At 50.2% G+C, this 23,968-nt stretch overlaps 1 protein-coding gene across 2 annotated transcripts; it reads left to right on the plus strand.

The window, feature by feature from the left end:
• Positions 1–961: 961 nt before the first annotated feature.
• Positions 962–23,227, plus strand: RAB5C (RAB5C, member RAS oncogene family). Of its 2 annotated transcripts, none has more exons than XM_055336993.1 (6): positions 962–1,088; positions 19,106–19,360; positions 20,908–21,059; positions 21,262–21,384; positions 22,315–22,408; positions 22,900–23,227. In XM_055336993.1, exons 2-6 carry the CDS (start codon positions 19,195–19,197, stop codon positions 23,013–23,015), a joined length of 651 nt encoding a protein of 216 aa, XP_055192968.1. In that variant the 5' UTR covers positions 962–1,088; positions 19,106–19,194; the 3' UTR covers positions 23,016–23,227. The 2 variants fall into 2 exon arrangements, with proteins under 2 accessions (XP_055192968.1, XP_055192975.1); XM_055337000.1 differs by having other exon boundaries at positions 989–1,088; positions 19,146–19,360.
• The last annotated feature ends 741 nt before the right edge of the window (positions 23,228–23,968 follow it).

Below are 23,968 nucleotides of genomic sequence, written 5' to 3' on the forward strand. Positions count from 1 at the left end.
GATTGGTGTTCACCCATGTCACAGGAGCAACGCCTACAGCTCTCTCCGGCCTGAGCTTTGATTGCATACAGGTTTTGAGTACTGTTCCAGGACACAAAGGCAGAGGAGATACCGGTCTGTGTTGGGGGATGGGGGTGGGCGGAGGCAAGAAATGGTCCTAATCCACATTGAGGAAAGAAAAAAAAGAAAAAAGAAAGAAATAGTCCTGATCCATATGGAGGTCAGAGGTCGCGGTGGGGGAGGCAAACAGAAGTGGTTCTAATCTGTGTTTATGGATGGAGAGAAAGTCAAAGCAGAAGTGGTCCGGCTCTGTTTCTGGCATCAGAGACATGAGCTGATTCTGGCTGGAGGTGTGGGAGGCAGAGGTAGAGGTGATCCTGGAGTCTTGGTGTCCAGCCAAAGGAGGAGGGTCCTGGTTTATGGCTGACAAGTGGCAGGAGCTCTCCACACCTCCAGAACCCTTCCTATTAGCACTTCCATCACCTTCCCCATCTTAGAATGTCCCCAATAGTCCCGGAGCTGACTTGGCCTGAGAAAGTGCAGACAGGGGCTTCTCGCGTTTAGCCAGTGCTCAGGACTGCGGCCTCCTGTGCATTCATTCACACCATGTTTTTCCTTAACCAATTCTGCACACACAGCCTTATGCCCTCTTCCAGCGCCCCACCACCCGCCTCCCCTCGGGGCTCCTGGAACCCAGGGTGACGCGGTTGGCAGCCCTGGCTTTAAGAAGTTCCCGGCCGAGCTCCGCCTCGCCGGCCGCCGGCTCCACCCTAAGCCTAAGTCCCAGGCGGCCACCGGCTCCTCCCAGCGCTGAGAACTACAAGTCCCGCCGTCCCTCGCGCGCGCTCTCCCGCCTCGCCCTTGCCCCCGAAAGGCGTCGCCGGTGAGTCGGCCAAGAGTGCCTCCCATTGGTCTCTCCACCTTGTCAGTCATCTGGGAGTATTGAGGGGCGGGTCTGAGGTGGAGATCCGGATCCGGAGCGGCTGAAAGGCGGAAGTGGAGGCCGGAGCCTGGGACACCGCCGGGGGGAGAGGAGCGGAGCCTGGCCGAGCCCCGGCCCCAAGTAACGCCGCCGCCCCGGAGACGCCGTGAGTGTGCCTGTACCGGGGCCTAGTGTCTCGCTCGCGTTGAGGCCGTTCGGGGCAGCACTTCCTCCCGCCCAACCCCGGCTTAGGGGGATACTGACCCCTCCCCCGACCCGTAGCCCCCTCTTCAGGGGCTCCCCAGGCGTCGGGCCAAAGGGGGGGGGCCCTCCTTTCCTTCCCTTACCTGCCCTTTATGAGCCTTGGGAAGCCGCCAGGGTTCTCCTCTGGCCTGTCCAGTCCAGTTGTGGGAGGCAGAGACCACAGATTCTGCTCTCTCTGCTCCCAGAACTGGAGGAATCTTTGCTAGGTGTGAAGGAGTCGGTCTTCCTTCTCTATAGAGGCGGCGAGGAGTGCTGTCTGTCGCCGTTTTCCTCGCACCCCCCCCCCCCCGTCCCACAAAAACAGTTGTCTCCTCCACCCCTAGAGAAATTTTATCTCGATTTCCTGGGGCGGGGTGGGGGCGGAGGGGTCCTGGGTGAGAGCCTTCCACACACACAGACTCCCACAACTCCTCACTTCCTCTCTTTCCTCAAGCCCAGGGAGCCAGCCGGGGTCCCAGCAGGATTTAAAGTCTAGGCCACTTTTTAGGAATGAGCTGTTGTCTCCTTATCTTGCCCTCTCCACCCCAACTCTGTCCTCTGGTTATGTTGTTCTCTAGTTGTGCTCTCTGAGTGTATCTCTCTTCCTGCCTCTGAAAAATTTAGCTGAGGTTTGCTTAATCCTAGCTACAGATCACAGATCATGGTGGATCTGCCCATTCATTATCTTCTCTCTCCCCTCCTCTCCCCCTCCCCCTTGCTCCAGGCTCAGCCCTGTCCTCCCAGAGCACGTGAGTGGTTTCCAAGCTGCTTCAGAGGGACTGCTCCTCCTGGGACTGCTGTCTGCTGGTCTTTAGGGAATAGGGGAAAGACCAGAAATAAGGACTGGAAGTGAAGGGTCCTGGCCTATCTCATTCCCGCTCTCAGACACACATACCCCTCTCCTTGATCAACAGGTCTCTGCCACTTCTAGTCCCAGGGCCTCTCTCCAGTCCCTTCCAGGAGGCTTGGACAGATTATAGATTACAGAGAAGTGAATTGAGACCACAGTGGCACCTCTGGGTTCTTAATGTGTTGATTTTTGTAGCCCAAGGAATTCTCATGTATGCTGGAAAGTGCTGACATCCGCCCCGCCCGCACCCCCCGCCCCCCCTCCAGCCTTTCCAAGAGGCAGCCTGTGCTGACATCTGATCCTTGTCTGTTGCTTGGGACTTAGGTGTGTGAAATGGCTGTTGTCTCAGACCAGGTTCGCAGGTTTTGTTATGTGGCCAAAGTACAGGCCAGAGACTATACCTTAATGAGAGTAGCCTGACTCTTTGAGGCCATGACTGACCCTTGCTATCTACAGCCAAGGGAGGGAGGAGAGGCCATGCAGCCTTTGGGAATTTCAGTAGCTCTTCAGTGTTTCGGGCCATCTTTACTGCCCTTACAGGTGCTAAACATTTTTGTCTTGGGATCTTTTTGACTTCTTGTGGACAGTCACCAGTGTCCAACTCCTACAAACTTTTGAGCTAGACCTGGGTTGTACTCATTTCATTTTTTATTGGACAACAAGAAAGCCTACCTTATTAGGATCAGTGGTTGGATCACAAGCTCTCTATCTGTGTGGTCTTCTTTGGAAAGTCGTTGGAGACTTCTGCGGCCAGCTTCGTTTCTCTAATCTGGTCAGCCTGTGCCTCTGAGGGACAGAGCCAGAGAGGCCTGTCTGCTCAATGGCCACTGGTCTCTGACCAGACTTACCTCCTCGGTAGTGGGCTGTGGTTTCTGGAACTCTTTGGGAGTCCCAGGACGAGGCTGCCAGCCTTCTGAGGGGACTGTCTTTGTCTGGACATGCTCTCCCAGCTAGGATTCTAAAACAGGTTTTTTGAAGGAGAAGCTCTTGTTTTCAGAGAGTTGTGGAAGGCATCAGTGCCCCGGGTAGTTAGGTAGTTAGGCAGCCACTTCTGGCATCCAGAGATTGTAGAGTCCAAGCAGAGCTCTGATGTTGCTTGGCAGAAAGAGGGAGGGCTCTGTGTGAGACAGAAGCCTCTCCTCTCTTGCTTCTTCCAACTAGTTGGCCTTTTCCTGCCTTCATACAACAGAGAGGTGGTAACAACTGATTTTTAGAAATCACTTTAAAGTTGCAGTTTTTTTCTTTTAAAGATTGTATTTATTCATGAGAGGTGGGGGTGGGGGGGGAGGCATAGACAGGGAGAGGCAGGCTCCCCTCAGAGCAGAGAGCCTGGTGTGGGACTCTATGCCAGGACCCCGGGATCACGACCTGAGCCAAGGCAGAGACTGAACCTGACTGACCCACCTGTGCAGCCAAAGTTGCAGTTTTTTCACACATGTTTCTCACAGGAAACAATATTATATTTTCACACCTGTTCCTCACAAGAGTCCTGGGAGATAGTGGGATTTGTATCTCCATTTTAGAGATGAAGGAATTTAAGTAGGAAGGAATTTAAGTAGCTAGCCTTAGATCATCCAGTTAGAAAGTGGTGGAGTTGAGGTTTGGGATTTGGGATTTGATGTGCCTCATCTTCCCTAAGAGTGGTCTCTTCTTGGGTCTGTTTAAGGAATGAGCATGCAAAGTGAGCAAGCCGAGGCCCCAGTGCAGAGACCCTTAAGCATCCCTCATGGTTGATGCCCCTCTGCTTCCATTTACTTCCCCACCCCCACTCTGTCCTCCCATCATCCTGGATCCCCATCTCCTCCTCTGGGGACCATGGCAGTTAGGAGTCCCAGCTCAGTACTCTTCAGGGCCTGACAGTTTGCTGACATCTGTACCATTAATTTCTGGGAACCTGAAAGCCATGATGGGTAGAAAATGAAAGTAAAAGTGAGTGGACTCAGGGGTCTCTCTGGGCAGGGTTATGGGTAATGGGAGCCAGCAGAGGCGGCTTCTACTTCACCCCCTTCATTCCCCCTTGGGGCTGCCTGCTGCTTGCAGGTGGGAAGACTGGCTCTCCACCAGGAGCTCCTTTCACTAGAATTTACATGGAAACAGCGAGGTCATACATTTAAATTAAACCCCACAACACAGGTACTTTTTAGAGAGAGCCTTCTTCCTCTAACCTTGCCCAGTAAACAGGTGGTATGGTTTAGAGTCAGCCAGAGCCCAGTTGTCATCTGGACTCTCCCACTTAGCAGTTGCAGGGCCTTGGATTTGTTACTTGACCTTGTTGAGCCTGTTTCTTCCAGTAAAATGGGGATACAAAGTATTTTGCAGAATTGGAAACAGGGTAAAGGAGCTAGTCCAGGCCCTAGCATGGGCTAGATTGACACAAATAGTTATTTTGTGGATTGGTGGGGTTGTGAAGGTACTTTATAATTCATCCCTAGGATTCTGATTCAGCATTTGTACCAGGTGTTGCTGTGACACTTGGTGCGCTTTGCTTGATGATTTCACATGTTGTCTCAGCTCATAGATATCGATCAGAGTTGCTGTGGGTTGTATTCCCATTTTACAGAAGAGAATGCTAAGACCTTGACTGCTTCTCCCACTGGGGTTCTCGGACCCTGCTGGGGTCATGTGTGGTGGATACTCAGAGCCACAGACTAAGAGAGGCCTTTGTGTCTCCTAGGCACTTCCGTCTTCATTTTAAACATTTTTGTATTAAAATGGTTCTGGATCTATTACAGATTAGAATGCAAAGTTTGCAGAATCTAAGCTAAGACAAGAAACTCAAAGACAATATTTTGGTTGTGGCAGGCTGCTTTATGTTTTGCATTCCCCCACCCTGACTTTAGTCAGGGGTACTTTTGTTGGGGCTATTTGAAAGGCAGTGCTTCAGGTAGGATTTATAAACTGGGATGGCACCAAGGTCAGGTGCTTTTGGGAGATATGGCAGAGGAGAATTGAAATACTTGTTTTTTGTTTTTGTTTCTGTTTTTTTTTTTTTTTTTTTTTTTGAATTGGAATATTTCTTAAGTTCTCTGTGAATAGCCTGGTATTTTGAGAGAGTAGTTTTCAAATTAAAGATCCCTGTCTCCTGTATATAGGAACAATAATACAAGTAAAAAGTGCAACTTTTTGAGCTTTGCCTACAAGTACCTGTGTGCCAGATAGTCTCCTCAGCCCTTCACATGTACTGATTCCCTAAGCCTCAGGACAACCCCAGGAAACTGTGTTTAATCCCCCTGTTACAGTGGGGGAACTCGTGGGGGAACTCTGGCAGTCAGGGTCAGAATCCAGTCTGTGCTCAAATCCCCATGCAGCACAGAGCCTCTTGTCCCACATCTGAGCTCTGTGTTCTTCCCTTCACCTGGAGGGCTCTTCTCCCCTTCACCAGCCTGGGAGTTTCACCTGTCTAGAAGCTGCATCTCCAGATTTTGCTGTCAAAGTGCAGTTGGAACATCACTTCCTCTGTGAAGCCTTCCCTTCCCCCCAAGTTGGCCGAGGGCTTCTCTCCTCCCTGCAGTTGCCTCTCCACACCCCTTGTCTAGTACATGAGTCCTGTAGGGGTGTAGATCATGTCCTGTTTGGTCCATGCATGGTCTCCAGCATGGAAGGGAGGACTGGTTGTTAAAGGAAAGGGCAGACATTCATAGATGGTCTTGAAGCACAGGGCTGTCCACATCTTTGAACACAAACTTTCTGAGCTCAGTGTAGATCTGGTGAACCCAAGAGTCACATCCGTCTGATTTCAAAGCCCAGGCCATATCATTAGCCCATCCTCCAGCAAGTTGCTCATAAACAGGAGACCAAGCAAGTGAATGGGATGAATGTTACAGTGCAGATGACACAGAGGTGGGGACAGTTCACAAACTAAATTTTCAGAGGGTAGCGATCTCCCAATCTCCAGTCTTTCCAGTGAAGAGTTTTGTAGGGAGGGCACCTGGGTGGCCCAGTCGGTTAAGAGTCTGCCTTTAGCTTGGGTTGGGATTTGGGATTGAGCCCCATGGAGAACGAGCTGAGCTCCCTGCTTAGTGGGGAGTCTGTTTCTCCCTCTCCCTTTGCCCCGCCCCCATACTTGTGTGCATGCTGTCTCTGAAATAAAATATTTTTTTTAAAAAAAAGGTTTCGGGGATCCCTGGGTGGCGCAGCGGTTTAGCGCCTGCCTTTGGCCCAGGGCGGGATCCTGGAGACCCGGGATCGAATCCCACGTCGGGCTCCCGGTGCATGGAGCCTGCTTCTCCCTCTGCCTATGTCTCTGCCTCTCTCTCTGTGTGACTATCATAAATAAATATTTTTTTTTTTTTTAAAGGGGTTTCGTAGGGAAAGGCGGGCATGGTTTTGGCCATCCACAGTTCTTTTGGCCACGTTCTACAGCAGGTATATCTGGTAGCTGGGGTTCTGTGGCTTCTTGTGGTCAGGCAGCACTGATGCCAGGCCAGGACTTAGGGAGGATCATTGGGAGTGACTTTAACTCTGATCCAGGAGTGCTGTTTTGCACATCTGCATAGGCTCTTTCTTAAAAGAAGGAAGTCTTTTCTTTTTTTAATATTTTATTTATTCACTGAAGACACACACACAGAGAGGCAGAGACACAGGCAGAAGGAGAAGCAGGCTCCCCGCTAGGAGCCTGATGTAGGACTCGATCCTGGATTCCAGGATCAGGACCTCAGCCGAACGCAGACACTCAACCGCTGAGCCATCCAAGCATCCCCAAAAGAAGGAAGTCTTAAGAAAGTGGCTCCAGTAGCTGTGTAGAGTAGCAGTGGTGAGAGCAGCCTTGCCCGTGTAACCTAGTGGCATGGCCTTTAAACTCCCAGGCCCCGTGCCATGTGGAATGTAACTCCTCAGGACTATTGGTATGGCTCCTACCACCTTTCTTCGACACACGCCCCTCAGCACAGCCCCATGTAGAGTTAACTTGTCTTGGGAACATGAGTTTATGGTCACTGGAGTCGTTGGATCTCATTTTGTCACAAGATAAACCACTGCCTTTATTTTTTTTTAAATAAACTTTTATTTCAGAATAGTTTTAGAACAAGGGCAAAGCTAGTACAGTTTTCTTGCCTGCCCACTGTCCACCATTATTGTACATTTGTCACCATGAACGCACCAATTTGGATACATAATTATTCATTAAAAGTCCATACCTTATTCAGATTTCCTTGCCTTTTTCTGTTCCAAGATCCCATCCAGATACCACATGGCATTTAGTTGTCATAGGTCCTAAGGCTCTTCTTGGCTAAGACGGTTTCTTAGACTTTATTTTTTTTGTTGTTTTTTGATTTTAATTTTTTAATTTTTCTTTTTTTAAAATTTTTAAATTTTTTTTTTATTTATGATAGTCAGAGAGAGAGAGAGAGAGAGAGGCAGAGACACAGGCAGAGGGAGAAGCAGGCTCCATGCACCGGGAGCCCGACGTGGGATTCAATCCCGGGTCTCCAGGATCGCGCCCTGGGCCAAAGGCAGGCGCTAAACCGCTGCGCCACCCAGGGATCCCTAATTTTTCTTTTAAAGATTTTATTCATGAGGGACACAGAGAGAGGCAGAGACATAGGCAGAGGGAGAGGGAGAAGCAGGCTTCCCACAGGGAGCCCAACATGAGCCAAAGTCAGGCACTCAACCACTGAGCCACCCTGGTGCCTCAGACTTTCTTTGTTTTTGATGAGTTTGACCATTTTGGGAATACTGGTTGGGTATTTTTTGGTGTGTTTTTCAGTCGGGATTTATCCCATGTTTTTTTCACGGTGACACTGGGGTTATGAGTTTTGGGAAGGCACTTCACCTGTGTGAAGTGCCAGTCTCATTACATATCAAGGGCACATACAGTTCACGTGACTTACCCTGTTGATGTCAGTCTCAGTCACCTGGCTGAGATGACATTGTTGATCAGGTTTCTCTGCTATGAAGTTCCTCTCCCCTCCCCTTTCCATACCTCCTCTTTGGAAGGAAGTCATTCAGTGCAGCACACTTTTGAGGAGTGGGGGAGTCAGCATCCCACTGAGGGGAGCATGTCTACATGAATTATTTGGAATTCTTGAACAGGAGAGATCTATGTTGTCCCTCATTTCTTTCTTTCTTCATTTATTTATGACCACAGGAGCCTATGAATAATTTCTTTCCTGCTTGAGTTTATCATCTAGTACTACTTTGTTTTATTGTTCAGATTGTTCCAGGTCTGCTCACTGGGAGCTCAGTTGGCTCCTGTTGGCCCATCTCTATTTCATTTTTGCGAACATTTCCTAACTTATTGGCACTGCAGGTGCTCCAGGTCCACCTTGCCTATCTCCTGCCCTGGTCCTAGAACTGACTATCTCTCCAAGACCACTGCTTTCTTAGCAACCATTTTCCCTAAGTATGTTGATACGGAGCTGTGTGGATGGGTTCTGGTTGTGCCTCCTCCTGCTGGTTAGTTGCCAAAGACACCAGAGTTAGACAAGGTGGAGATACCCCTGGGAAATGTGTGTGTGTGTGTGTGGGGGGGGCTGGCAGGTGATCTCCAGTAGCAGGGTCATTGCTTCTCGACTCACCCACTCATACTTCTCATAACTCTGCCTGATTCTTGGCCTGATCCACAAATGGTCAGATGTGATGTTTACTCTGGAGTTGACTATCCAGTTGGGGATGGGATACATAATCATTCCCCTACTTCAGCTGCTAAGTTTTCCAGCCAAACCTTCCAGGACTCTGGGTCTCATAAGAGAGTCCATGTGTTCCAGGCCAGTGTTCTTTTACTGCTATTCAAAAACAGACCTCCCCTACAGGAGGGTTTGTGGCTCTAGGCAGGCCCAGGGCAGGCTGTCACTTTGAGCTGTGATCCTGAATCACTGAATAGTTTAAATCCTTCTGTTGTACTGTCAGCCCAATGAAGACTTGTAACTTGAACCCTTCTGGAAACACTAACTTGGGATCTTAACAGGAGTTGGTTTACAAGCCTCTAGTCTTCTATTCATAGCTGCATGTGTGTCCCCTTCAGGTGGCTCTGTCAGAGCATCCCAGGTGTGGGGGAGGGTGTGGGTGGCCTTCCTCACCCTGGCTGTTCTCCTAGTCATCACATTGCTCTCTGAGATGCTCAGAGGTTGTGATGATTAATGATGCCAATTTCCAAACCTCTAGCATTTCCAGCCTGTTTCTTTAAAAGGAACTCTGGTTTCTTTGTCAGCTGTCCTGGTCCTGTCCCCTCCCCCTCTCCACAACTGAACTACTTCTTCTCTTTTCCTGAAAGAGGCTTTGAAATGGAAGGAAGGGCTTTTGGGCCTTCAGATGCTTTCTCCTGTGGGGCTTTTTCTTTTTTTAAGGGGTTATGGTTTACCTGGTTGAGGGTTCAACTCTGCTGATTCTTCTGGATAGTGGTGGTCTTCCCTCCATTCTTGTGGCTTTGGAAGCCAGTCTCCAGAGAACACAGGGTTGTGGTTATTGACTGGACACAGGACATCAAGGGTGAGCTGGTCCTTTTTCTAGGACATTGTTGAAAGTTGTTGTCTTAGTCTATTCTAGCTGCCATACCAAAATGCCATAGGCTGGATGGCTTATAAATGGGAAATTTATTTCTTACAGTTCTTGAGGCTGGAAGTCCAAGATCACGGGCAGCCAGCATGGTCAGGTTCTAGTGAAAGCCCTCTTCCAGGCTGACTTCTCACTGGGTCCTCACATGGCAGGAGGGGAAAGGGAGCTCTCTGGAGCCTCTTTTAAAAGGGCCCTAATCCCAGTCATGAGTGCGCTGGCTGCCCGCTGGCCTGATCACCTCCCCAAAGACCCCACCTCCAGATACCATCACGTTGGGATTAGGATTTCAGCATACGAATTGAGTGTGGGGAGGGACACAGACATTCAGGCTATAGCAGTTGTCCTGTTAAGCTTTCTCTCCAAATGAGGAGCATTGAAGAATGGGGCCCAGGGAGACCATAAGCAGAAGGAATGTATGAATAGTGGAGGAACATATACTGATTGAGGAGTGACTTCTTTGTAGGGACTTCCAGGGGCAGGGGCTTCCGTGCTGCAGCAGCATTTACTGAGTGCTCCCTTGGAGCTAGGCCCTCTGCTGAGTCTTACACATTGTGCTTTGGTCTCCAGGCTCCTGAGAGCAGCCCTGGTCCCTCAGAGCTCATAGGGGGAACTTTGACCTTGTTTCTTGTTCATTGGGCAGCCTCTGACCACAGTGTATGTGGTGTCTGAGCAAGAGGAATTCGGTTTGCTGGTGTCTGATACCTGATTCTCTTTTCCCTGTTTACCTCTCAAACACAACCTCTGCCCTCTGCTCTCTGTTTAGGAGGTAAGGGTAGTGAATTAAATTGGCTTTCTTTGTTTTGTTTTTTTTTTTTTTGTGTGTGTGTGTGTGTGTGTTGTTTTGTTTTGTTTTGTTTTAAAGACAGGAAGGGTTATGGAGGGGTGTCAGTTGCACTTGTTGGTGTGAGTAGCTGGATGAACAGGTGTTGCTGATGACCCTGACATTCAGCAGAGGTTCTTGGCGTCTTTCTGGGACTGGGCAGCAGCCGAAGTGACAGCTGTCCCCGCTAGTGCTCCTGGCCCCTGCAGAGACCCTCCAGAGCCAAAGGGGAAGATGGGCCCTGCATTGCTGAGATGCCAGTTAGAACTGTCCTAAGTTAACAGTATAGTAACTACAGGAACCGGAACCAACACAAGGTAGTTGTGAGGCTTGAGGGTCAGCAGGGACCCCATGTCTGTCCTCACCAGCTTTCATGTTACCTGTGCTCCATCCTGGGGCCACAGCAGGTGTGGGCGGTGCCAGGACGGAATCTGGGCCTCAGCTGGCTCTCTGGCAGGGACAGGTGAAGAGCTGGGTGGTGGGGTGTGAGCCATCACTCCGCCTCAGTCTTATCCCCACCATGCCGTGTAGTTAGTTGTATGTGGATTTGTGTTGCAGAAGGTTCTAGACTTCACATCCTTCTCATCGAGCTCTTACTTGAGGCTTCTTACAGAGCTGCCCTGGTTGGGGCCAGGGAATCTACAGCAGCCTTGCTGACTGGGGTGTGCTGAGTCAGAGACTGGGCCCTCTGAGGGAGAGTAGTCCCTTAGGAACGTCACTCTGAGTGCCTAGGGCCCCCGGTACCTCTTTAGAATCAGGAGGCATAACGAGCCTTGTCTGGCTGCAGCCGCGGGCAGGCGGTCCCGTCTGTCTGGCCTTCCTCGCGAACCTGCTGCCCGTGACTCCCAGGGCTCTTCAGTGGACAGTACGGGCAGCCCACACTGACCAAGCTGTGTCAGCAGATACGTGATGTACCCCATCTTCTCACCAGCAGTCTTCCTCCTCGTGGGCGCAAGGACTGGAGGTTTCCATCCTCCGCCTGAAAGTTAGCGCTGAGTTGGCTTCTGTCAGCCTCTCGGGAGCCGTCTGTTCTGGAGAGCCGAGAAGGCAGTAAAGCTCAGGGAAGGCTCTCGGGGTGTGCTTGCTGGGGCAGGGCTCCTGGAGGCTGAGAGTCTGGCCCTCAGAGGTCTTTTCTTCCTAGGTTGGCTTGGCTTCTTTCTGCCCAGGGGAAAGGGCTCTAGAGCCCCAGCTTCTGCCTGGTCATGTGCATCTAGGGTTTAAGTGTCCTGGAGCCCCTGCACACTGGCCCCTTCTGTGAGTGTGGGTGCGTTGGTGGTGTCAGCTGCCAGGGCCTCCCAGGGCCCCTGCTGTAGTGGGGAAGCCCAGGCAGTCAGCCCCAGAGGAGTGTTCTCATTGAAAGGGGAGTAAGACGAAAGGGAGTTGGATGGGCCAGGGCGGATTCAGGGGTCTGTTGCAGTGGGAGGGGAGCCAGCTAACTCAGAGCCCCCCTCTGGGCTGATTTACCTCCCTTTTCCCCGGAAAGGGAGTCCTCTTCCTATGACTGTGGAAACACAGCATCTCCTTCCATTCCTGCTGCCAACTCTCCTAATCCCAAAGCCCTTACTTATCGGTGGGATGAGGGGCCCCTGGCCTCACATATCCCATCAGCATTCTCCCCAGATCTCAGCCAGGCTTTTAAGCTTCTGGCTTCTAGGGCCAAGATTCCTCGGTTATACTCCAGGTGGGACACAGGACCTCTGTGTTGCAATCCCAGTCCTGGTCACACAAGAAGACGCCCCTCTCTTTGATTCCATCCCCCAATCTGTAACCCTAAGCCCTTTGTCCTCGGCACAGACTCTCTGGACAGGTTGCAGAGTGCAGAGCACCACTGTTGTAACCTTTCTCCTCACTAAAAAGACATAAATGTCACCTCTTTCTGTTATAAAGTTTGAAACAACTTTAACATTCTTCAGCCCACAGTTAAGTACAAATATATTTTTAGTAAGTGTGTGGCAGTTCTATTTGTATTGAATCCTATTTGCTTGAGCCTATTAGATGGGTACCTTTGTTCTGTCTCGGCCCTATTTATTTTTTTACTTATTTATGTAAACGCACCCAATGTGGGGCTCAAACTCATGACCTTGAGGTCAGGAGTCCGCATGCCTTTGACTGAGCCAGCTGGGGGCCTCTCTCTTGGCCCTCTTCTAATTCAGGCATCATCTTTTTGATTATCTCTATTGTCCTGAATTATACTGTTAAACTGTTATATTACAGAGGAGACAGAAGGTATCATATATAGGGGAGTTAGATTGGTTTCATGTCGTTTGTAAGCTTTAATTTCTCAGTGTTGTATGTAAAATTCTATACCAGGAACATTCCTTACCTTTTTATTGACATGCAACTCATATGTTGTAAGACCTACACATCTCATTTTGGACTGCTTGATGGATTTCTACATTTGTGTATATATATGTGTCTACCTCCCACATCAGGGTGATAGGATTTTTCCACAAGCCGTATGCTCTGCAACCCTACATAGAAGGTGGCAGCCCCTCTTATTTTTATTGGTTGTAATAACACTGTCAATATTCTTGGGTTTTCTATCAGTGATGGAGGAGCTCTGCTAGAATTGTGAGTCCTGGGCTTGGGCTCTGCCACCACCTGGCTGTGACCCTGGGCAGGCCACCTCACCTCACCTTCATCTCCTCTGTATTTGGAAAGAAGAGGATTAGGTCTTCAAGGACTTTGTGCTTTGATGACCAGTGAGTCAAAATTAGTTAGGCCTTCAGTGGTATAATAAACCTGTCATTTGTCGGAGCCTTACCTTCAGCCTCGTATTGTGTTGTACACACTATGTATTGTTTTATTTAACCTTTACAACAACCCCATGCGATCAGTATTAAACAATGCCGTTTTATAGATAAGAAACTGAAGCTGACAGCAGTCGCTTGTCTGACTTGGCCAAGGTCACTCAGCTAATAAATGGTGGAGCCAGGCTTTTAACAAAACTCAGTTCAGTCTCTCAAGTCCTAACCTGCCAGTCATGCTGGGGAAGGGTGAGTGGGTATCTCATGTGGGTCATGGCTTGTGTTGCTTCAGATTTTTCTTCCCTCTGGGTGTACAACCAGCCAGAGGCCTGGCTAGTGCTGCTGTGAGTCTTGCCCTCTGGGCCTGTACGTTGGTGGTGGTGATTTTCCCTTTGGGAAAAGTTGTGTTATTGAGCCTATGGGTAAATCATCTTCCCAGCTGATGCGAGCTTTTTAATGTCTTCCATCTTCACCTTTGAACCTAATTACCTCTCCTGCTGTGCCCCACTGTTTGATTCTCTTTAAGCTAACAAATCGCTTCTGCTCTTCTGGTGTTAAATATTCAGGAATGCTTCATCTAGAGTAGAGTATAGGTGAAGAGTCACTGGCCAAAAGCACCTTGAGGGGGCCCTAGGTGGGATGGGGTCACTTGGTTCCTCCTACCCTCCAAGGGCTAACTTTGAGTGAGCCCTTCTCTGTCTCTGGTCAACAGAATCTGATTGGTTTCCCTAATCAGCTCACTATCCAGACTGTGCCAGGACTGTCAGCTAGAGGAAGTCTCTGAAGCAAACAGGAAGCATGAGAGACACCCATCAGCTGGAATTGCTCACCCTTTTACCAGGAAGGACAAAAAGTATGAAGTGGGTGACTTCATGGTTAGAGAAGAGACATTTCTAGGGGGGTTAGGATGAGGAACAAAAGTCCAGCAGCTTCTGGTGTCTTGAAGTCTTCACTTGTTGAGTGAAGCCAGGAATCAGCCCCCACTCCGAATCTGATCCACCTATATTGTCCATGGGGATAATCTGTGGGTGCCTTACTGTCTCTTGCATTCCTTCCTTTTTCAGTTGTAGCTCTTGTACTTGAATCTGCTGCCTAGAATCAGTGGGCGGGGGGTGGGGGTGGGGGGGTGGGGGGGTTGCTTAACATTTTTTGGACTCCACTTCTAGAGATTTTAATTCAGTTGGCCAGGGTTATTTTTCTAAATGCCCTGGGTGATTCTGATTAAAAAAAAAAAAAAGGGATCCCTGGGTGGCGCAGCGGTTTGGCGCCTGCCTTTGGCCCAGGGCGCGATCCTGGAGACCCGGGATCGAATCCCACGTCGGGCTCCCGGTGCATGGAGCCTGCTTCTCCCTCTGCCTGTATCTCTGCCTCTCTCTCTCTCTCTCTGTGTGTGACTATCATAATTAAATAAAAATTTAAAAAAAAAAAGTTTGGTACCCACTTACCCATAATGTCCAGAGCAGAGAAAAACCAGAGTAAGGAAGAGCAGTGTTTTACTGTTTCTCTCTCTCTTGCCCTCGGCCCCAGAACTTATTGGGTGTATGTTTCGGAGCTTGGGTCCCTTCTGCCCTTTCATGAGCATTGTTGGGGAAAGTGTAGGGCGCCCCCGCCCCCAGTCCTTGACAATCTCTCCCATTTCCTGTGAAGATAATGAGATTGGGGAGAGTGCTTGTCCTCCATGGCCTCTGAACAAACTAAGGTCTAGGTTTGGAGGATGAGGGGAGCAGGTCATGTCAAAGAGAGTCTTTTGTCATGAGTCTAAAGTTCTGCCTGTTTTAGCAGCTTCATGAAAATATCCAGGAGGCAATCCATCCTACTTGCGTGTTTTTCCTGGTGTTAGAGAAGCTGATTTTAAAAAATAAAATCTGGGATCCCTGGGTGGCGCAGCGGTTTAGCGCCTGCCTTTGGCCCAGGGCGCGATCCTGGAGACCCGGGATCGAATCCCACGTCGGGCTCCCGGTGCATGGAGCCTGCTTCTCCCTCTGCCTCTCTCTCTCTCTCTCTCTCTCTCTCTCTGTGTGTGACTATCATAAATAAATAAAAAAATTTAAAAAAAAATAAAAAAAATAAAAAATAAAATCTTTGGCCCATCCATCTTATAAGAAACTCTGACTACAACTTTGGTTCTTAAAGAGAATTTGGTTTTTGTCTGAAAGAAGACTTTTGCTGTGGTACTTTTGGTTATAATTCTATCACCTGACTATACCCGTGGATAATTCTTTCTGCTGTTCCAGAGGATTCCCTTCCCCAGCTGGCAGACCAGCTCAGTGCATGAATTCACCTTTGCCACCTGCTGGAGTGCATCCTCAGTTTCCCAATCTTGGGAGGGGAGGGCAGAAAGCTTCCTGGGGCTCTGCATGTGGCCTTCACCTATCTTAAAGCACCCTCTTGTCTTCATGTGTCCTTTGGGACAAAATCAGTTTCCTCCAGCTTATTGTCTGGGAAGGTTCAACATCTTTGTTCATGTGATCCCCAGGTGGGACTAGGAAAACCACAAGGCAATGCAGGCAATAAAAAGTACCACGTGTGTCTGCTTAGGTGTCTCTGGAAGGCAGGACCAACATCCAGGCAGAACATGTCACCAGCCAGTGTGTGCCAGGCAAAGCACCTACAACACTCTAAAAAAAAAAAAATACAGGAGTGCCTGGGTGGCTTGGTTGGTTAGGCGTCCGACTGTTGATTTTGGCTTGGACCATGATCTCAGGGTCATGGGATTGAGCCCCATGGCAGGCTCCCCACTCAGTGGGGAGTCTGCTTCTCTCCCTCTGCCCCTCCCCCTGCTTGCTGTCTCTTACTCTTTCTCTCTAAAATAAATAGATCTTTTTAAAAAATGTTTTCAAAAAAATACAGATACCAGGCCCTCCTCCAGATCTTCATCAGAACCTCTAGGGGCTGGCTGCACAGGTGATTTTAATGTGCAGACAAGATCAGGAACCACTGGATAAGAGCTGTCTTTCCTTCTGGCTTGTTAAAAATACCAGGTTCTGTCTGGGAAGGTTTGGAAACCCACTGATTCGTTAGGGACAAGACTTAGATGTTATCTCTGTGTTTCTTGATTCTTGGGTGCTGGTTACTGCCCACTCCGGTAGCCCTTAGCCCCGTTTGCTTTGGTTTTGTTGGAATCAGGGACATCACCTTCTCTCCGTACTCCTTCATACCTCCTTCTGTAGTGCCCCAGCCACACTCTGGCCCAGCGAAGATGATGTGTCACATGGATTTGTGGTAATAACCAACTTGTAATTCCACTGTGGTTTCCTCTGCTGCTGTGGCCTTGCCTGGCCCTGGGAGGCTCCTCCCATTGTTGGAAGTACTCAGGGCCTGCAAGATCCCTGTGACTGTAAGCTAGAGCCACACCTTGCAGGCCAGCAAAGCTGCTGCAACAAAAGCAGGGTCTCATTTACCAGCCACCAGAAACCAAACACAGGGTGAGCATTGTCTCCAGCATTCTTCCCAAGGCAGGGAGATGGGCAGGAGAAGAGCAGGGGGATAAAGGAGCACACAGGCAGCCTGCGTCCTGCTCTGTCTTCTATATGTTGGATGGCCTCAAGCAGGACATGTAACACCTGAGTGTCAAGCTACTTATCTGGAAAAAATGGGAGATTGTTTTAAAGCTTAAGGGAGATAATCGTTGTGCAATCATTCAGTAAATGCTGGCTGTCTCTGGAAATGACTTCCTTGGTGAGCACTCTGAATTCCCAGTATGTAAGTAGGCCTTGTGAAGAAGGCTCTCAAGCCAGAAGTACTTGGGGCGCCTGGATGGCTCAGTCAGTTAAAGGGGCTGGCTCTTGGTTTTGGCTCAGGTAGTGATCTCAGGGTCCTGGGATCAAACCCTGAATTAGGCTTCTCGCTCAGTGGGGAGTCTGCTTGTGAATTTTCTTTATGTCCCCTGCGCCTCCCCCCGTGTGTGTGGGCATATGCTTGCTTGCCCTCACTCTCTCAAATAAATAAGTAAATAAATCTTAAAAAGAAAACAAAAAGAAGAAGCCAAATGCTTCAAAGGGCCATAGGGTCTTGCAAACATCAGTGACTGGGGTGAAAAGAGAAAGCCATAAAATATGGTAGAACTAGCATTACTTGTCCCTCATCAAAATCCCTCCTGTATATAGTGCCTTCCTATATTCTTGGGGAAGAGGTGGCTCCCATTTCAAACCTCTTTTCCTTTGGCGCAGTCCAGAAAGGAAACTGTTGTTCCTGGCTAGTGAATCATTCTTCCTGAAGCTCACTTTTTAAATGAGTTGCCAGGAGGACGGGGATGTGAAAAAGGATTTCAGATTGAACAAAGCAAGCCCTTTGCTGTCAGCTTCTTGCGTGAGCATAGCCCATCTCTTCCCACAGATCTATCCTTCTCTTCATTCACGCCCCCGTCCTCTGACTGTGGGGTAATGCACTCCCCTTGCTCAGGGGGCAGGTCAGGGCTAGACTCAGGTTCTGTTCTGAAGACCCCTCCTGTGTTGACTCCATTATGCTGAGGGCAGTTGAATCAGAACTTTTTCTTTCCAACTTAGGTTCAGACGCTGTACAGATGCTCAGGACCAAATACCTACTCACAGTGCTTGTCTGTAAAACATTGTGTATACGTTTTGGTATTTTTTAGTATGTATGTCTTCTAGAGGCTTCTGGAGATAGGGCTCCTCATCCTTCTTTGCACCTCCAAAGCTATCACTAACAGTGACTAAGCTGTCGGTGCTGGAACACCAGCTGTTGGGGGTGCAGGTCTCCATGTCCCTTGTTTGTCTCTGCCCTCCCATACCTCCCCTGCTCTTTCTCTGCGTCACCCTCCGCCTCTGCCAGTAGAGAATGGAACTGAGGTCTCTGTTTTAAAAGAGAAATTTGGCAGCCATTCTGCCTGCCAGTGGAGCTCTCTGGCTTTGGCGTGTGTTTGCTTTTGTGTGTGTTTTGTGTTTTAATGTGCGTGAGACTTCTGGCCCATCACAAATGAGAGAGCTGGGGGAAGAGGTTCAGGATGGAGGATCGAAATGAGGCTTTGATCACAGTGTACAGTCCAGCCTCAGACTGAGAAAGTTGGTCAGTCTTTCTAGAGATGGCTGGAAAAAAATGGCTATTTTGGGAACAACTCGTGCCGGCCAGGCCCTGGTCCCCAAGTGCCCATGAGATTGGCCAAGCACCATGTCTGATGAGCTTTCTATCGGGACTCTCCATGCCCTAGTCAGCCTCACCACTTGCTCTGGCTTTGCACAGAGGAGGGTTTGTGATCTTAGCTACCGGACCACAGGGTCACTGTTCACCTAGACCCTAGCATCTTCCCAGGTGATTTTTTTTTGGTATCCTAAGGAACCTGGTAACTGTCACCAGGCTGCCAGATGCCCGTTGTTCTCCTGTGTGTGTGTGTGTGTGTGGTTTTTTTTTAAAAGACTTATTTTTAGGGATCCCTGGGTGGCGCAGCGGTTTGGCGCCTGCCTTTGGCCCAGGGCGCGATCCCGGAGACCCGGGATCGAATCCCACGTCGGGCTCCAGGCACATGGAGCCTGCTTCTCCCTCTGCCTGTGTCTCTGCCTCTCTCTCTCTCTCTGTGACTATCATAAAATTAAAAAATAAAAATAAAAAAATTAAAAAAAAAGATTTATTTTTATTTATTTATGATAGACATAGACACAGGCAGAGGGAGAAGCAGGCTCCCTGCCGGGAGCCCGACATGGGACTCTATCCCGGGACTCCAGGATCGCGCCCTGGGCCAAAGGCAGGCGCGAAACCACTGAGCCACCCAGGGATCCCCCTGTGTGTGTTTAACGTGTATGCACATGGACATAATTGGGATTGGGTAGTATGTTTGCTCAGAACCAGAACCTAGAGTTGGAAGACCACTTTTCACTGCTCAGATGACTGTAGAGCATATGGGTGTGTAGTACATCCTAGCTAGGGCTCTTTTAACTTCTGGGGGACAAGGGTGGGGGTCAGGAGTTGGCAGGAGGGGAGGTAGGTCCTCAGGGAGGGCAGAGAGAGAAACCTGTGATTTAAGAAGACTTCGCCATCTAGTAGTCGGGACTGACCAGTACTGGTGATCTCTCTTACAGTTGGAGGCCCCCCCTCCTCACTAAGTGCCTCTTCACACAGCGCCGGCCCCCGCCCCACGCTCACTGGTACCACTACAGCAGGACGGGCCATGGCGGGTCGGGGAGGTGCAGCGCGACCCAATGGACCAGCTGCTGGGAACAAGATCTGTCAATTCAAGCTGGTCCTGCTCGGGGAATCTGCAGTGGGCAAATCTAGCCTCGTCCTTCGCTTCGTCAAGGGACAGTTCCATGAGTACCAGGAGAGCACAATTGGAGGTGAGTGGGCACAAGGGAGTGGGGTGGCCTCAAGAATGCCAAAGAAATGCCTTGGTTTTGAGGAGAAGGAAGCCGCCTTTCCAGGGAAGCTAAACGTGCCTGGGGCGGCAGCACCTCTTCCTCACTTGGGCCCTGGAACTGAATCCAATAGCTAGTCTCCCTGCCAGAGCCCCAGCAGTCATCCGTTAATACTTAGCTCCTTGTCAAAACCTGGCTTCCTTTCCTAATTATGCCACTGGATTCGTAAGTGGCTTTGGCTATGACTTTTCCATTGACCTGGCCTCTGGGAAGGGAGAGGCTGGGTCTGAATCTCAGAGTCCTCACTGTGCCAGGCAGTGTGTCTACCCCTGGCCTCTCCTACTTTCCAGAATAGGGAAATGGCATGGTGAGTGGGCCAGCGTTTCTGAAGTCGACCTTTACCCTCGAGGTCAGAGCCTGTCATTGATTTTCTAGTGGTCAGCATTTAGCACGTAAGGGTCTGAACTCAGTCCCCCGCCTCAGTTGTCAGGACAAACGTTGAGGGGCCAGGGCCAACCTTGAGCTTGAGTCATCCTTTCTCTCCCCTCTTGGTAAGAGGTTTCCAGGCAGCTGGAAGCTAAATGGGTCGTGTCAGCAGTCTTCTGCTGCCTCCTCAGCACTCAAGTCAGGAGCTGGAGAGAGGGAAGTGAGGCAGTCCCCAGGCCCCTCATGGAGGTGGGGGGAGGGCAGATGGGGAGAGTTGGCTTCCACACAGGGCTCTCTGGAATCCTCTGTTGGGTCCCAGGGCTAGGGGGCTCCCACCTGCCTCCCAAAGGGGACTCCTCCCCCAAACCATATGCACAAGCACCACATGGTCCTTTGTCTCCGGGCCAAAGATAGGGTCACTGTTCCCTGAAGGTCGAACCACAGGGTGGCCAATCAGGAATGGGTCAAGGTCAGAGCTAGAGGTGGTAGCTGGCTGGCATGCCTGGAGGTGGCAGGGGCAGCTGGGAAGCCAGCCACCCTGCCTCCGCCTGGCAGTGGAACAGCGTGTACTTTCAGGCGTCCCCAGTGTAGCTAAGTGTGTGACAGTGTCCTCAGGAAACCGAAGGCCAGTAACACCCCTGGGCTGGAGCAAACTGAGGGACTGTGGAAGTTTCCAGCTGGACTGTTCTCTGTGAGGGGAGGGAGGAGGAGGAGGAAGAGGAAGAAGAGGAGGAATGGGTGGGCCCACCCTTCTGTGCTTAGAGTCTGTTTTCCCCTGGGTTCTGTCTCTCCTGCCCCTTGCTGCATTCCTCCTCAGAGGGTGCTCCTGAAGTGGTTCAAGTGCAGGCAGATTTCCCTTCTGCCCTTGCCAAGCATGAGTCTGTAAAGCCTGTGGAGCCCCCTCGCCCCGTTGACACATGACAGAAAAATACAAACTCCACTGACCCCGCCTGGGCCTGCTTCGGCTACTGGGCTGGGGGCTTTTCTGGGCCCATCTCAGCAGAGGGCCTCTAAGTGCCAGGGCCCAGATACAGTACTGGAGATATGTGGGGGCAGCTTCTTGAGTTCCTTCCTGCCATATAACATCACCTTTCCTCTTACAGCGGCCTTCCTCACACAGACGGTCTGTTTGGACGACACAACAGTCAAATTTGAGATCTGGGACACAGCTGGACAGGAGCGGTATCACAGCCTGGCCCCCATGTACTATCGGGGGGCCCAGGCTGCCATCGTGGTCTATGACATCACCAACACAGTAAAGATTTCCCCTTACTTCTTGACACTTTGTTCCTGGAATGGGTGTGGGCAGATTTCCTCTGTTTGGGGGTGTCTCACCAGACTCTTCAAGGCGGTGACATCTTAAACACCTTGGCTCTGCTGGTTTGGGCTTTTCTAGTGAGCAGCACTGGGCAGGATGCCTCCTCTGTCTGTTTGACATTCTGGCCTTGTCCCCCCAGGATACATTTGCACGGGCCAAGAACTGGGTGAAGGAGCTACAGAGGCAGGCCAGCCCCAACATCGTCATTGCACTCGCGGGGAACAAGGCAGACCTGGCCAGCAAGAGAGCCGTGGAATTCCAGGTGCGGGGGCGGGGGGGGGTGAAGAGGGGTGCGGGGTGGGGTGTTGCAGAGGGGTATGCGCAGGGCTTGGCAGGGAGGAGTAAGCCAGCTCCACTTGCAGCTCAGCCTAGGCTGCTCAGGGGCTTTGCAAAGGGCCAAGCCTGGAGGCAGCAAGAGAGCTGTTATCTGCTATCCTCTTGTGACTTGAGCATAGCCCTTGAAGCAGTTGCCTCCCTCTCCTTGCTCTTTTTCATTGGTTGATGGCATGTGTATAAATGCTTGCTGAAACCTCATATTTTTTTGTGTTAACTGACTTTTTTTAATGAAACCTACTGAGAAAGAATTACTTTTATCCACTCAGTATATGCACGAGTAAAATGTACGTAGTACAAGAAGGTATATAGGATGAGATGTGAATCTCTAACCCAGAAACACAATCTTCCTTTCCCCAAGTTCATTAGTTTCTTGTTATTTTTCTAGAAATATGCATATGTGTACAAATCCCTTTCCCATAGACCAGAGTGTGCATTTCTTACCAGGCCCTAACTGATTGGACTTCAAGGTTGTTTGCAGTAGCACTGCAGTCATCTACATACTTTTTGTGTTCTTTCCCAATGTGCAAGTGTATTTGTAGGATAACTCTCTAGAAGTATTTCCTAGCTTAGTGATTTTGAAGAGCAAGAAAGGCAGAATGGACCTGGGGAAGCCTGAGTGAAACATGTGCCAGTGAGTTGAAAGGTGCTGTCTGTGAAGTGGAGGCCTTGGGGTTATGGTGCAGGTGTCTGGGTGGGGGGCAGCCAGAGCAGAAGAGCCCTGGGCCTGAAAACCCCTGCATTGTCTCTGTTGTGTATAAAGGAACTGTGATGAGGGAAGATTTTAATCCTGGGCCCTGGCCCCTGCCAACTGTCATCATTTCCCTCCTACTCACTTTCTCACCTCCATCCAAATCAGGAAGCACAAGCCTATGCAGACGACAACAGTTTGCTGTTCATGGAGACATCCGCAAAGACTGCAATGAACGTGAATGAAATTTTCATGGCAATAGGTGAGTTGCTTGCATCCCCTCCCTGACCAGGTCCTATCACTTGTCTGCTGTCTAGAGTATGTAGTAGGTCTGTAGGGTCCCTTCATCTGACTCTCAGATGGAGATAATTCACCCCAGAAGTTTCCAAAGCCTGGGCCAAAGTCTCAACATTTCCCTTTCTTACCCTTTAGCTTATCACCCACCTAAAACCCTACATGACCCTCCCCGTAACCTACTTCTTAAGATTCTTAGGCTCATCTGGCTCTGTAGTGAGTCATCATGCCCAGGTTCAAATCCTTGTTTTACCACTTAATTCTGGTCCTGGACAGGTTATTTAACCTCTCTTTCCCTCAGTTTCCTGAAACACTCAGTATGCACCTGGCACATAAAAGTGAAGTCCTCGGTGGGTCTTTGCACATTGGGTGGTAAAAAGGCCAGCTTCCACTCAGGTAGACTTGGAAGAGTATTGGGGTACCCCTACAAATGCATTTTCCCCCTCCTCTTCCAAACAGCTAAGAAACTTCCCAAGAATGAGCCCCAGAATGCAGCTGGTGCCCCGAGCCGGAACCGAGGGGTGGACCTCCAGGAGAACAGCCCAGCCAGCCGGAGCCAGTGCTGCAGCAACTGAGCCCCCCTTGCCTGCCCACTACCCCCACCTCCTCCGCCGGCCCACCCGACTGGAATCCACTCTAACCAATCGCACTTAACGACTCGGGCTACCACTTGGGGGTGGGGGGGGCAGGGGAGGGGTCTGCCATGATTTCTCCTAGAATTCTGATCATAGGCCGGAGTGAATTATTCCACCCGCACCTTTCTGTACAAATACTAATTCAATTTTAAGTCTTAAGTCACTTTTTTAATATATATGATCTTCTGCTCTTCCCACTTCCAGCCCTTTCTACTGCTCTCCCACTCTTCCTTTGCTGGTAGTAGCCACGTGCCCTGTTCCCCCCCCCCCCACTCTGTATGTGGGGAGGCAGGGGTTGGAACAGTTACCCTTCTTTCCCTCTTGCTGATGAGCAGACTCAGCAAGAGCATCCATATCCTTACTGTGTTCGGAGTGGGCTTGGTCCTGGGTGGTGGGGCAGGCCCTAGGGGTGAGGGAAGGGAGAGGCAACTCTTCCCTCAGCTGGCTGTCATCACGCTGCAGCCCCCACTCACCCTCTAACTCACAGCTGGGACAGAAACCACAGCATCACCACAGCATTATTGTGACAGCCACCAACCCATTGCCCACAACCTGCCCCCTCCCCCACCCCTGGTCACCCTGACCTCTGGCTCTGAGCCCTGTTCTGACCAAATCACGATGATGAGTATTTGGGGGTGGGTGGGTGGGTAAGGGGTGGGGAGTGGGAGGGGATGGAACCAACTTTTTCTGTATTTTGTATTGTATGTTTTCTTCAACATGTAACCAATCAGTATCTTGTCAATATAGTCAGCCGATCGATCGACCTCCCGCTTGTCTTCCTTGTCTTTCTCTGGCAGAGTTTATCAGACCATATCCGCTCTAGCTTACTTGAAGTTAATTTAAAATGAACCACTGAATCTTGTTGAACAATGGCTTCCCCCCCCTCCCCCAAA

This window comes from Nyctereutes procyonoides, unplaced genomic scaffold (genome assembly GCF_905146905.1).
Source record: "Nyctereutes procyonoides isolate TBG_1078 unplaced genomic scaffold, NYPRO_anot_genome, whole genome shotgun sequence".
In the NCBI taxonomy this organism is placed as follows: Eukaryota; Metazoa; Chordata; class Mammalia; order Carnivora; family Canidae; genus Nyctereutes; species Nyctereutes procyonoides.

Coding starts and splice junctions, on each gene's coding strand:
- RAB5C (XM_055336993.1), top strand. CDS start 19,195: ATGGCGGGTCGGGGAGGTGCAGCGCGACCCAATGGACCAGCTGCTGGG. Junction 21,060..21,261: donor TCTATGACATCACCAACACA/GTAAAGATTTCC, acceptor TTGTCCCCCCAG/GATACATTTGCACGGGCCAA. Junction 21,385..22,314: donor AGAGAGCCGTGGAATTCCAG/GTGCGGGGGCGG, acceptor CATCCAAATCAG/GAAGCACAAGCCTATGCAGA.